General features: G+C 45.0%; 1 protein-coding gene across 8 annotated transcripts in view; it reads left to right on the forward strand.

Moving 5' to 3' along the window:
* Nucleotides 1-872: 872 nt before the first annotated feature.
* Nucleotides 873-14,567, forward strand: part of AFF2 (ALF transcription elongation factor 2) — a 584,792-nt gene continuing 571,097 nt past the window's right edge. For all 8 annotated transcript variants that reach the window (XM_064277676.1, XM_064277679.1, XM_064277677.1 and 5 more), the window contains exon 1: nt 873-1,001. In XM_064277676.1, the coding sequence (XP_064133746.1) occupies nt 955-1,001 (47 nt within the window). In that variant the 5' untranslated portion in view covers nt 873-954. The remainder of the gene's footprint in view (nt 1,002-14,567) is intronic.

A 14,567-nucleotide genomic window follows, 5' to 3' on the forward strand; every position in this document is an offset into this window, starting at 1 on the left:
CCGCTGTAGCCAGCGCCGCCAACTTGCGGGCCTACTGAGTGCGGGCGCGCCCGGGGCGGCACTGCGGCAAGCCTGGGCGGCCCGAGGCGGGCACGCGGCGCGCGGGGACGGTGAAGGTGACCGCTGCCTCCTCCCTGGGCCCGCTGGCTCTGCGCTGCGGGCCCAAGGGATGCTCGGGCCGCAAAAGTTTGCTCGGGTGCTTGGGCCCCGAAGAATGTCCCCGGGCGGGGCTTTGCGCCGGGCAGCGGGGGGCTGCCATCCCCGCCCCGTGCACTTTATGTCCTGTCTTCTGGTTCCAAACAATAACTCCCCAGTGGTGGGGTGCAGGGTTCAGAGGGGGGTCCCCTTCCCGCAGCCCGCGTGCCTGCTCCGCAAGCCCCCGCCGGCCTCCCCGCAGCTGCCCCTGGGTCCGGCGCCCGGGCTGGGTGCCCGGCTGGGCGGCCGGTGCCACCAGCTGATTGTGACAGAGGGGGTCCCGGGCTGCGCGGGTGGGCGGGCCGAGCCCCTGCCAGATCCGGGGATGATAACGTGCCAGCTCCATGTCGCGGCTTCGGGCTGCCCAGGCTCCGCCCCCGTGAGTGTGTAAGTGTGTGATGCTGCCGCGGCCGCTGCCGCCTGTGCAGCCGCCGCCGCCGCCGCCGCCGCCGCCGCCGCCGCCGCCGCCCGGGCAGCTGCGCCGCTGCCCCGTTCCCTGCCGCCCGCCGCGCCGAGCCCGAGCCCGCCAGGCGGCCGGCCCGGGCGGCTGAGCCCGCAGTGCGTGTGGCTGCCGCGCCGGGCGCTGGAGCCGCAGAGCGAGCCCCCGCGAAGGTCCAGCACCGTCCGCCCGCCCGCGCCGCCCAGAGCGGAGCAGCCGGCCCGCGGGCGCCCGCCGATGCGGCCCGGGCGCTGGTAGGCGGCAGGAGGGCCGAAGCCGGAGTCGCGCAGCCGCTGCGCCAGGCACGCCGCACCGCCGCGATGGATCTATTCGACTTTTTCCGGGACTGGGACTTGGAGCAGCAGTGGTAGGTGGGATTTGTGCATTCCCGGGCGCCGCGCTCCCCGGCGGGCTCGGGCTGGCCGCCTTTGTTACGCAGAGCCGGGCTGTCGGGGGACGCCTGAACGTCCTCCCGCTCGCTCCCGGCCACCTTGGCTCGGTCACGGAGACCCTCCGTCGGGGCCGGGCGGGGAGGGAGGGCGCGGGTCCCGAGAGCGTCGCTGCCCCTCCGAGTCCGAATAGTTGCGTTTTGCCCAAATGGCATTCCAAACCGCCCGACCGGGCCTGGGGTGCTTCCCGAGCGGCTTGCCGAGGCTGCCCGCCCCAGGGGCCCCAACTTTCCCAGAGCCCAGACAGTGATGACATGCGGGCCCCCCGCTGGCTCTGGTCCGCCCCCCCTCCGCCACCACCTCCATCCCCGCGCCGCGCGTCACGCACCTTCCCTCTACCGGTTCAGCCCAAGTGTCCCCACTCGGGCGCGCGGCGCGGCTCTGGGGCCACCGCGCGGGGACCCGGTTCAGGCCGAGCTCGGCACTCGCCTTGCCAGGCGGAGGGTGTTTGAAGTTGGCCCCCCAAAGTGGGACGTAAAGGCACATTGAATTCTCGGCTGGACCCTTGTCCACTCCCACTGGGAGGCAGCCGTAGGTTTGTGTCAGGACCACGCAGCCCGGATGCAAAGGTTTAGTCAGCTCCTGTAAAAATACCGTGAACTTGTCGCCAAGCGATTTTTGAAAGATGGTGCAGAGGTGACTGGGAAGCTGGGAAGTTGTTACTCTCGGCGTGCTGTATGCGCGCGCGGGCATAAATACTGATATACATGTCTATTAACTTTTTAAAAACTTCACCTTCTACTACAAACGTCGCAATTGTTTATTTGTCATAACCTTTTAAGGTATCAATATTTTCCACCGCCTAAGGAATTAGATGCAGGGATGGCGCGGCGGTGGCGACTTAGAATTGCACTCTTGGTTAGTGCCTTTTTAAATGTAGTTAAGGTAATCTACAGTACTGACCAATAGTGCGAAATCTTTTGCAATGTTAAACTACTAGCGGCCGTTGCCTATGAATGCTGTATATTTTTACAAGGATTTCCTTTGTTTATCTGATATTTTAGGCAAGTTCCTTCTTTTAAAAAAGGGTCATACGCTTAGCCAATAGCTTCATTATGCCAGTCATGACTTCTTTAGCCGCAAATCCAAGATAATGAGAACTTAAATACATTTTATTTTACAGCCATTCCAGGTAAATCCTTTGAAACCACAAATTACTCTGTATCAATATTAATCTGTAAGACAGTTTTGATCCCAGGCAGGGTTTTATCAGCTCTGCCAAAAAACGTCGCGTTTTTTAAAAATAACCAAGATGTTGTTACTTAAAGGTAACAATCACGATGAGATTACTGTTCAGTTAAATATTATGCTTTTGCGCACAGCCTTTGCTTCTCTGTTTTGCCGACAATTGAAAACCACAGCGTTACGATTTGCATACAATTTTCCTAATATATGGTGTGGGTAACATCATTAATTTAACAAACATTGTTATAGCTGATTTCGTGGGTGCAGTTCAAGTGTTAAACATATACCAAGGTATTAGGCTTTAAAAAAAAGCATGTTTATTACATTATTTGAATTTCAGTGTAATCTTAGGCACATGTCGTTGCATATTTAAAGCAGGTGGGCTCTTGTAGGTTTCATTTATTTTTTCACAAAGGTGCACCCCCACCTCCCTTTTAGAGGCAATCTTTTTTTTTTTTTTTTTTTTTAGGGAAAAGGCCAACCTTTTTTTCCCTCCTCCAGATCCCTAGCTATGCCACATCATTTAAGAAGCATGTAGACCTGGATACTCTGTAAATATTACGTGAATAAGGATGAATTAGTATAACACATCTGCATAAAGAAGCTAGCCTTTTCCCTCTGTGCACATGCTCCAGGAAAATTTCTCCTTCTTACCGTGATGGCCGAGCTTCCTTATACATCTGTGTTTATAAACCTTTGCAATGCCGTTGTGCTCCTGTGTTGTGTACACCCCCACAGAGGAAAGGGACAGAAATGTGACATTAGCAGATGAACTAAAAAACTTGACATTGTCTCAAATGGAAATCTGTACCTTTCCAAACTCTCTTTACACATCCAGAGCCTGCCAGTTTCATGTTCATTACGTGTTACTTTCCCCTCCTTGGGAGTAGCTGCTTAGAGTGATGGCACCCTCTCCCTCCCCAGGAGGAAAAGGCACCAGCAAAGTTAAGGATCTCATTTATAGTGGACTATTTTTACCATTCACTTGTGGAGCAGAAAGCTATGAGCTATCGCCACTGCAACCGGAGATGTCTGACAATCAACAGATGAGGGCGACTTAAAAACAAACTCATTTTCCTAGAAAATGATGGATAAAGCCTTTCCCCACACAGGCATATGTGTTATTTGTAAACACTTGACTATAGTAAACAAGAAGTGTGTGCTCATTTATAAACACACACAGATGAACGCACGCAGAGAGTGTGAGGTATACATGACGCTGCAGCGTGCATGTATGTGCGGGGCATGGGGGGGGCTTGCATGCTTAAGAGAACATATCACTGGATTCCACAAACTGCCAGAATATCTTTATGGGTCATGTTCTGGACTCCATTAAAGGGCCAAAGCTCAAGTTCTTTAAGATTCCTGGCTGAATTGAGCAATGCTCACCTGAGTTTGAATTTAATATGAACCATTCTGTGACAGGCAAGGAAGGCACAGATGTCTGTGTGCACCCAAGACACCACTTGCTCTTACAAAAAAGACAGATCATGAAAACGAAATCAGCCTGCATCTCTTAAATCATTCCATAGGCTTGCCCGTGATAACCAAGTAATGAACTCGGGAGGTGTCTGATGATCACGTGGCTAGATTTGGACTTGTTTACCAGCAATGGGGATGCTGGGGGAATACAAACAAATTCCAGGGGCCTCCAAGGTGTGCAGCCGTTCAGTCTAGCAAGCACCCTCTTTCAGTATTGATGAGGAATTGCTTTGTGGCAGGTGTTGTGAGGGGATGTACTCAGCATCTTTTTATTATTAAAAGAACGAAGGACAGAGACAATACAGAAACGGACGTGTTCTTAAACAAATAAAATTAACAGAACACCACCAACGTTAGGCAAATCCAAATGTGAAAAAGCCTGGTGTAAATTGTAGTGACGCGAAGGCCGGCATCCGTGGTTTGTAGTTTTTATGTGCTGTCGCACAAGTAGCCTAATTAGAGGCGAGATTGCAAACGGGCAGTCAGACAGGAAGAGACTTCAACTCGGTAAACCGTTATATAAATAGAAAGTTCAAAGGTCCATGTGGGGCTGTCCAGGCTGAGAGGGGGCCATGTGCCGGCCAGGCTTCTCCCTGTCGGGTGCAGGCAATCCCCGGGGCCTGCCCCAGCGGCCCCCACTTTCCCCAGTTTTCCTCGACCTTGGGGGGCCAGGGAAGGCCTGCTTTCCAGACAAAAGTGAAGTGTTTCCCACGCACTGCAGCAGCCCCGCCGCCCCCTGCTGCCTGCGCGCACAGGTCTGCGGAGACCTTGTTAGCTGCAATCCTCTGGAAGCACAGACCCCACTGTTTATGGATGGGAAGGTGTGGGAGGGAGAGGGAAGGCAAGCTTCGCCACCCTGGGGCTACTAGGACCGAGGGGGAGCCCAAAGGGGAGCACATCCTGTTTTGGCGAGGACCCACAGCTTCCCAAGCTTTCTCCTTCTCTAGCTCTATCCATTAATCTTTTCCCTTCTGCCCCTGTTTGTCATCCTTAGAAGGAGGGCCATCTCTGGTCCGGCTTCTTTGCTAGTACAATGGGCATTCTCCAATGTGCTTGAGCGTTCATTCAGCAAACCATCTTGGGTTGAGTTTCTCAAGGGCATGTACGTAGGACGAGGAGCGATTTAAGATGTTGAAATTGGCTAGTGGTAAGTTCCCCTCTAAACCCCTCTCCAATGCCCCCCAAAGAATGCAGCCTTATCTCAGTCAATCTTAAAAGGCAAGGAAGAAAATGATCTCATGTTAGAAATCAATTTAATGATACATGAATTGTTTTGCTAATGATTCAGTCAAGCATTTAACAACTTTAAAATATACAAATCAAGATTGAAAATGACTGCCTCAAAAATGAATCTGTCATTATAGACGTAAACAAGATTCCAAACATTTAAGCATTTTGTAGATGGATAAAAATTATATTGTATTTAAACATGCTAATTATTGTTGAATAGAAATAGCTTTAACGTGCTGAACCTTTTTTAGCATGCCTATTATTATTTTTACCTGACTATTTCATGCATTGCAGAATTTGCGCATGTTTAGTATTATTTCAAAAACCTAAAAGTTCTATAAAATGGACATCTTTGGAACAATCTAGAAGCTGGAGCCCTATGAGCTTTTAGCTGTAGGTCATACCTCAGAGAGGGAAGCCATCATATACTTGATTAGTCTGCCGTGTAGACAAAACAGTGGCTCCATTTTTTGCTTTTAATTTTGTCTTTCTTTTTGTGATTGTTGTGGGATCAAGAAAAGAGGTTTTAAAAACTTCTGTTTGCTGATACATGGAAAGCAGTGTATGGCTGATTAAAGAACTCAACACTACAATTTAGAGAAACCTTTTCTGTGTGTGTGTGTGTGTGTTTCTCCTATAGGTAGGAATCACCATCATCATTACCACTATTATTTGAGTATTTTACTCTGTGCCCCAAGCTATGGGCTAAATGCTTTAAATACTCAATCTCACTTAATCCTTCAAACGGCTTTATTAGAGAGGAACTGTGACCATCCCTCTTTTACAGAGGAAGTAACAAAACCGCACAACTACTCAGTGAGGCAATCCCGGCTTCAGCCTTGATGGAGCTGACCCCAGAGCCTGCATCATTAACAACTGACATCCCGTCCCAGCCTCTCCAGCACGCAGAAGGTTTTCCCATATGTCCTCTCATCTGATCATTGTCAGTTGGAAAGCGCAGGTGTTATTCCCATTTTAAAGGTGAGGAAACTCAGTCCTAGAGGTTGTGTGACCCACCTAAGTTCACACATCCTGCTCCAAGTGGAACCAGGTAAAAAGGGCACATCTTCCAACCATCAACCATGTGCCTGCCCACAAAACCTCACTGCCTATTACTTATTATTACCGTGAGGGCCCCGGTACTTAGTTCGCACTTGACCAAAGGAATTGGATTGTGTCTATCATACTTTTGTAAAAATTATCTGTGGAATTACCATGTAATTGACCAGCCATGGAACTATTTTTTTTCCTTTTAATTAAAAAAAAAAAAAAAAACATTGTGTGTGCTGATACAATCTCTTAGCCCCTCTTTTGGGGATGCCTCTTTAATGGAAATGCGTGAATGGCAAATTGTATGTACAAAGAGGCAAAACTCAAGTCCTTGAAAACTACCCATTTAAATTAGTTTCCCTTAGTTTTGAAAGTGTGATGCTTGAAAATCCAGGAGACCAGGGTGTATTTGTCTGGTTGATTCAGAGCCTCAGAGCAAGGGGTAGGAGATGGAGGACTTTTCTTTCCAAAGCTTTGTAGTTCACCCTACCTGTTATTTGGTTTGATCCTCCCAACAGGGTGGGGACGGGGTGGGGGCGTGCTGCCAGGACTAGTATTGTTAGATCTGTTTTGTAGATGAGAGAGCTGGGTTCTGAAAGGTTAAGTGACTTGCCTGAGTTAGCACAGTAAGCGGATGGTCCTAGGTTCTGTGTTTGTTGCTCTTTTCGCTGTTTCACCACTGTTGCCTTAAGGTACTTACGTTTAACTATGCGTGCGCGCTAGGTGGTGCGTCACCTTCTCACACCACCTAGCGCCATGCCTTTCCCATGCAGGTGCTCAACAAACATCTGTTGCTTGATGTTCAAGCCACACTCAGTGCAAAGACTGTTCCATACAAATGCATGTACCTTTCCAACAGAGTTGCTTAGTAAATCCTGGTGATAATACTGGCCCTCTGCTTGTCTGATAGCGCTTTAATTCGTTTCAAGTCTCTTAGTCTGATCTCTTTTGCAGAAAATTATGAGAGTTTCTGTGATTTCTAAGATGTGTGCAGAATGGAAAAGGCTAACAGGAAAGAATAACTTTCCAGGCACAGGGGCACAGGAGTTAACGGACTGGGATTGGGTCTCAGTCTGGACGGAGAACATTCAAGAAGAATGTGTGACAAAAATCTGAAGAAGGATTGAGTGGTTGGAGGGTTGGGATTCCTCCAGCTTTCCTTGGGTTTCAGCCTTTACGACTTGTATTTCATCATGAGAAGGCTGTTTTTCTACTTAACTGTAGCAGATCCACACCATAAATTCTCATGACGGTTAAACAAAGGTCCAGCACTGGGTTCCTCTAATGCAAAACTTTTATGTTGCACTTTAATGAAATTTTATATGCATGTTCAAAGCAAGGCACACTTTACACTGTGAAGAGAGTGATGCTCTGAATTGTTGAGTTTATTTTAAAGTAAATCTTTTCGATGACCTTAGCTGCTAACATCTACCTACTTACTGAGCTGAGAAAAATTATCTGAGAGCTTCAAGAAAATGGCATGATTTAAGCAGAGCTGACAATAGCTCTACAGCTAGAATCTGATTTTGATTATGGATTGCTTGGTTTATGGAATGCTATTTTTTTATATACCTGTACATTTCACTTCATTTGAAAAAGAAAATCAGCAAGTCATTTAAAGTAATCTTTGATTTGATTCTTCAATAGACATGTGCTGGTCTGTAAAGGTATAAAAGTCACAAATTGGGAAATAAGCGAGGGAAACAGGCTGTGTTTTCATTACAAACTCAATGTCACTCATCTGATTATTTTTTCAACTGTTCCTTTTGCTGGGAAAAAGAAATAAAAGAAAAAACATATTACTTCCATCCTATGAAGAAGGGTTTGTTTTGTTAGATTTCCTTCCAAGCAACAGTTCTCGGCATTGTCCTACTGTCTTCAGTGAAAAAGAGATCCCAGCAGCAGATACTGGTTCTCTTGGTGACCTTTATTAAAGCACATACCTGGAGTCAGAATTTTGTGTTTTGTAGCCAATGGAAATAACATCGACATGGTTTCTTTCTATATTGATAAAAAAATTAAAAAATACTCTACATACCTTGTAATGGTGCTAAATTACAGTCTCAGGCTTCACACTCATTGGAAGAAGAATTTTCCTAGGAGTCTGATGTCTTCTGGGTACTTTGGGTCTCCAGTAGTGTTCGAAGTATAGTTTGATGTGTCATGAGGTCAGTTTAACTTCCAGTCTGTGGCCATATGTACATGACAACCTCACTACCTGTTGAACAATGAAAAATTCACTCAGACAATAGGCTTTACTTCCCCCTCCAGGATGTCAGTCAACTAATTTGTTGTTTTCTTTTTTTTAAATAAATTAATTTTCTAAAGGGGCTGATTGTTCTCATGCTAGGTCGGCACAGCCACAGTAACTGAATTAAATGCAAGGGTGGTGGATGTTTTGATGTAGTGCCACGGAATCATGGAGAGGGCTCATCAATTAGCCGTTATTTATTTGCTGGCAAAATGTTTGGCTCTGGTGTGTGGACATTAATTAATTCCTAGAGCCTAGTGATTCAAGACGGAGAGCCCTTGAGCATCATCTGGTCCAACCCCCTATTGTACAGATGAGAAAATCAAGGCCCAGGATGGGAAAATGACTCGCCCAGGATATACAGTTAATAATTGACAAAGCTAGATATGGAACCCTTGTGCCCAGATTTCTAGTTCAGTGTTTATTGGTTCTGTCAAGAACTAGTTTTATTGCATTCCTACTCTGTGCCCAAGGTCCCTGCATAGTGCAGTTAAGCGCTCAACTGCTAATCAAAAGGTTGGCGGTTTGAATGTACCCCGAGGCTCCTCAGAAGAAAGGCGTGGTGATCTGCTTCTGTAAAGATTACAGCCAAGAAAACCCTAGGGAGCAGTTCTACTCTGAAACACATGGGGTCACTATGAACGCGATGGGTTTGGTTTTTGGTTCGGTTTACTCTCTGCCCGGTACTTGGCTAGTCTATCACGTTAAAGGGGAGGTGAAAAGAATGTAAAGATCACCTCTGATCTCGAGAACTTGACATTGGAATGTAGAACTAGATTTGGGGAAATAGTGTGACATGGACAGTAAATACAGTAGGAATTCTGGGAGGGAGAAAGAATGGGAGCTAGAGTGGGCAGAGCAATCCTCATCGGTGTCCAGGAAACTCTTTTAGTACCATTAGCATAGTCCAGAGTGAATGGGAAAGCCAGAAACTTGGTTTGTTTAGAAGACCAGGAGCTTCCACCATTCAATACTGAGCAACTGATTTTGGACCCTGAGTTATCTGGTTTGACAGTCGTTCATGATCATGCTACTTGCCAAAGCCATGTTTCGCTCTGTGAATGGAGTATTCTCATTAACACTGACCACCATTTGCTGGGGGACAACTACAGAGCTCTTGGCAAGTATTTTGAGCTACAGAAATATTTATGCAAATGTTCTTCAAAGAAATACCAAATGAAAATTTGTTTTCCTGAAACAAATGTTTGTAAACTGGCGCAATTGCTGGCAAAATAGATATTTTTCAAAAGATGCATATACTCTAGCTCTTGAAATGTACCCAAATATATTGTTCCTTTTGTTCTTTCTCCTCTTAAAAAAAATATATATATATATATATATATATATATATATATATATATATATATATATATAATTAACTCTTTTGTTTGGAAAGTATGTACCGATATTTTACCTGCTATACTTTTTTTCCCCTAAAAATTTAGTGTGGATACTGGTGCCATCTGATTGGTGTTTACATCTGTGTTTATGATTAGTGTGTCTGGTTATCTCATCCTTCAGATCTCAGCTCTACCACAGGGAAGCCTCTAGCTTCAATCCTCCCACTTCCCTTGCTCCCCAAATACATATACCCCTGCCCAGGGGGGTTAGAGGCCCTCCTCTAGGCTCCCACACTGCCCTGAGCATACTTCTACCGGGGCTTGACCATGCTTCTTTGCTTCTCTGTCTCCTCCATGTGCCTGAGTTGTACTGAGGGATGAGAATTTGTTTTTTATTTCTGTATAGTGCCTTGCCGGAATAAGAGCCTTTGTTGGTTTTCAGGGCTGCCGTAACAAAATGCCACAAATTGGGTGGCTTATAAGATGAGAAATTTATTGTTTCACAGTTCTGGAGATTAGGGGTCCAAATTCAGGGTATCAGCAGAGCCAAGCTCTCTCTGAAGGCTCTAGTAAAAAATCATCCTTGTCTCTCCTTCAGTTTGGGGTAGTCCTGAGCATTTATTGACATTCCTTGGCTTGTGGGGGCATCTTCACATGGCCTTCTCCCCTCTGTGTGTCTCTTTTCCTCTTTTATAGGACAGCACTCAGATGGGATTAGGACCCAGCCTACTTCAGTATGACCTCATGTTAACTGATAACATTTTCAAATATCCTCTTTCCAAACAGGAAGCCCTGGTGGTGTAGTGGTTAAGTGCTACAGCTGCTAACCAGAACGTCAGCAGTTCGGATCCACCAGGAGCTCCTTGGAAACTCTATGGGGCAGGTTGCTATGAGTTGGAATCGACTTGGTGGCAGTGGTTTTCTTTTTTTTTTTTTTTCTTTCCAAACAAGGACACATTCACAAGTATGGAGGGTCAGGACCTCACCGTATCTTTTTGGAGGACATTATTGAATTTAAAACAGAACTTAATGCAGCCAGTTCAGAGTACAGCATCATGCATTTGTTCATTCACTCCAGCATTATACTAGGTAAGAAAACATAATAACAATAGTAATGATAATAACAGTAAAAAGAACAATTAAAGCTAACATTTCCTACCTGACTGACTCCTTGTATTTATCTGATTTCCTTATTTTACAGAACAGGACACTGGGGCAGAGGGGTTCAGCAATCATCCAAGGTCACAAGGTAGTACGTTGTAAAGCTGGAGTTGATGCTCAGGCCATGTGAATCTTTAGCTACTCTGCTACTCCATGATGATACCCTGGAGTAGAGATGCCATGACACTGGCCAGCACTGCATGCAATCAGCTGAGGCTTTTGCCACACATCATTCATATTTCTCAACAATCACTGGGTTTAAATTCATAACCAAATATGCTGTCTAACTAAGCAGATATCTATTCCAACAAGATACACACACTTCCTCGTCTCTGCTGGTTTACACACTAGATTCTGTGCTGGGGAGCAAGGCGCATCATCTGTCAACTTGGACTTAATTCAAACTTGACAAGAAAGGGAACTCGTGAGGGTGGAGATTTTTGTTGGGTTTATGCACTGCTGCATCCCCAGTAGTTGGAACAGGTGCCTGACACATAGTAGGTACTCAACAACTTTTTGTTGAATAACCCTTTCAGGACTTGGTTATCTTTGAATTTTTTGTTGATACCATGTGTTTTCTCTAATGGAAGGCATGCTAATTAAAGTACCAATTCAGAATTTTTGTTATGATTTATGGATTTTGCTACACATTGTCTGGGATCCCATGTGTCCCAGCAGACCCTGGATGTCGTAAATCCTGCTGATGTGAGTCAATGATAAAATCATTTATTTTTTTAATAACTTTATTTCTCAAAAATCTGCAAAACATGAGGGCACCTGGAAATGGCTACACATACATTTTATTCTAGTCTCCTTCTTCTTAGCCTTCTTTATTATTTTTCATAAAACTTTTCAAAACATGGTACAGTGCATTCTTCCTTACTGCTAAAGCAGTACTTACAGCTCAAATAAATAAAGTCAAGGGATTTTTTTAATCTCAGGAAAACTACCACCACAATGCATTCTTCATTACTGCAAAAGCAGTATTGAACAGGCAGAATAAATAAAATGAAAGGAATTTGTATCTCAAGAAAATTGCCACTACTATGTATTCTTCATTATAACAAAAGCAGTACTAACAGCTAAAAAGCAGAAACAGCTGCCCTGGAATACTGCAGAGCTGCTGACAGCTGTGCAGTCCACCTGCTACATGTGGAAGCAATGATTGGGCCCTAAGATTGAATGCAGGTTAAGAATAACTTATAGGCATTCCAATCTCTTGAAAAGTACCACTGCAGTGCATTATGCCTTATTGGAAAGGCATTATTTACTGTTTAGAAGCTAGAATAGCAGGGAGCCAGTGACACCTGGAAACAATGAATGGTGGCGGGGAGAAAATGGCAACTATGACTGAATGAAGACTGGGAATAGCTTATTCTTGTGTTAAGTACATTCCCACGGTAACATAGTAACTGGGAAATATAGTGAGGAGGCTTATCTCACAGAAATAAAGGCTAACCTGTCAAAAGTTTAGAAAATTTGACTAATGGACCACATCTACCACAGCCTCCACCAGACAGAGTCCAGTACAACTAGATGGTGCCCAGCTACCACCACTGACTACTCTGACAGGGATCACAATAGGGGGTCCCAGACAGAACTGGAGAAAAATGTAGAACAAAATTCTAACTCACAAAAAAAGACCAGACTTACTGGCCTGACAGAGACTAGAGAAGTCCTGAGAGTATGGACCGCAGACACCCTTTCAGCTCAGTAATGAGGTCACTCCTCAGGTTCACTCTTCAGCCAAAGATTGAACAGACCCAGGGAACAAAACAAGACTAAAAGGGCACACAAGCCCTGGGGCAGGGATTGGAAGGTGGTAGGGAACAGGAAAGCTGGTAATAGGGAACCCAGGGTTGAGAAGGGAGAGTCTTGACATGTTGTGGGGTTGTTAACCAATGTCATTAGAAGAATGTGTGTACTAACTGTTTGATGAGAAACTAGTTTGTTCTGTAAACCTTCATCTAAAGTACAATAAAAAAAAGGAAAAAAAAGTTTAGAAAATTCACACATCCAGGAGGCATCATCTAAGGCAATGCTCAATCTACACAAAAATGAGGCTTTAGCTCAGTGTTCTTGAGTTTCACACATTTCAAAGGGCTCCCACCTTGAGGCTAAATGTGTTAAAACTGAGCTGCCGCCTTCTCGAAGAACTCCAGAGGCATACGAGTTGTTGGGATACCATTTGTCCCACTAATCATGAAAGGGATAAATAGATGAATTAATGTACAATAATCTGCTTAATGCTTTGTATTACCAAATTTGTGATGCGGTAGCTCAAAGGTGCAAGAATGAGGTATTAGAGAAGAACTAAAATCAGAATGGTAGGATAGGTAGGTACAGGTTGGTGTGTCGTCCTGTGGTCCCTAGATGCTTTCCTGAAAAAGCATAGTTATCACAATTTTATAAATTAAATGTTCCATACATGCAACTGACTCGCCAGGAGTACTGTGGTGAATTCTTTGTTGATGTAAGTAATCTCTCCTCAGCAGCCCTTATCTGATTTGTGGTTTTAGATTTTTATACCCAGTATTTTCTTTTTGCAAAATGTATGTACGACAGTGGAGCCCTGGTGGTACAGCGGTTAAGAGCTCAGCTGCTAACCAAAAGGTTGGCAATTCGAATCCGCTAGCCACTCCTTGGCAAACCCTATGGGGCAGTTCTACTCTGTCCTGTAGGGTCACTATGAATTACAATTGACTTGACTGCAAATGAGTTTATCTACAATAATGCAGTAAGGGCAATTCTACAGGCTTAAAAAAATGCTCTTACCTTGTTACCGTCACTAGAGTGTAGATGGGGGGAAAACATGCCTTCCACATTGGCTGAGGATTTTCCTCCTCACTTTTATAGCATTGTCTCCTTGGTTCTTGGAGCCAGATGCTTTTACACTTTTATAGCATTGTCTCCTCAGAGCCAGATGCTTTTTTTTTTTTTTTTTTAATAGTTCCCGCTTTGGAGGCTAACCTAGGATTTGGGTTTTCCTAACATGTATTTTTAGGCTGAACACATTTTCTATTTATGTCTCTGGAGGATTCAGATTACTATTTCATCCCAAAGATGTGCAGAAAAGTTTCCATATGTGTTGATCTTCGAGAACCCTGAAAGATGGTTCATGAGTAGGGGTAGCATAACTGGTGCTTGCTGCGCGTTACGACACATGATTTACACACATCGCTGCATTGAATGACAAGCCTCAAAGACAGGTGGTTGTACTGCCATTTTACAAACAAGAAAGCTGAGTATCAAAGAGCTATCTAGTAGCTTCCCCAAGGTCACACAAATTCATAAACGGTAGGGCCTAGTTCCAGCTCGGGTCTTCTGGTCCCAAAGCCTGCGCTTCTCCCACTGCAAAGTCCTGGGATTCGAAAATCAACTGGTAACTGAGGTTGCTGGGCAACATCGAGGTATTAAAAATCATCTTGAAAAAACAAAACAAAAAACGTAAGCTTCTTTTACTGTTTGGCAGTGCAAAATTAAAGGTGACGTGACGCAGGTCAAGAAGTTAGAAAGAAAAAGTGATAGAGAAATCTAGAACATCCAAGTGGAGACAAAACTCTCAGTTAAATTAGCGAGATATTAACATAATACTATAGAAGAGGGAAGAGCCTTGGTGGTGCAGTGGTTAAGTGCTTGGCTGCTAACAGAAAGGTCACCAGTTCCACAACTCGGGCGCAAGATGTGGCAGTCTGCTTCCTTAAAGATTTACAGCCTTGGAAACCCGATGGGGCAGTTCTATTCTGTCCTATAGTGTCACTATGAGTTGGAATTGACTTATGGCA

The sequence above is a fragment of the Loxodonta africana genome, chromosome X (genome assembly GCF_030014295.1).
Source record: "Loxodonta africana isolate mLoxAfr1 chromosome X, mLoxAfr1.hap2, whole genome shotgun sequence".
In the NCBI taxonomy this organism is placed as follows: Eukaryota; Metazoa; Chordata; class Mammalia; order Proboscidea; family Elephantidae; genus Loxodonta; species Loxodonta africana.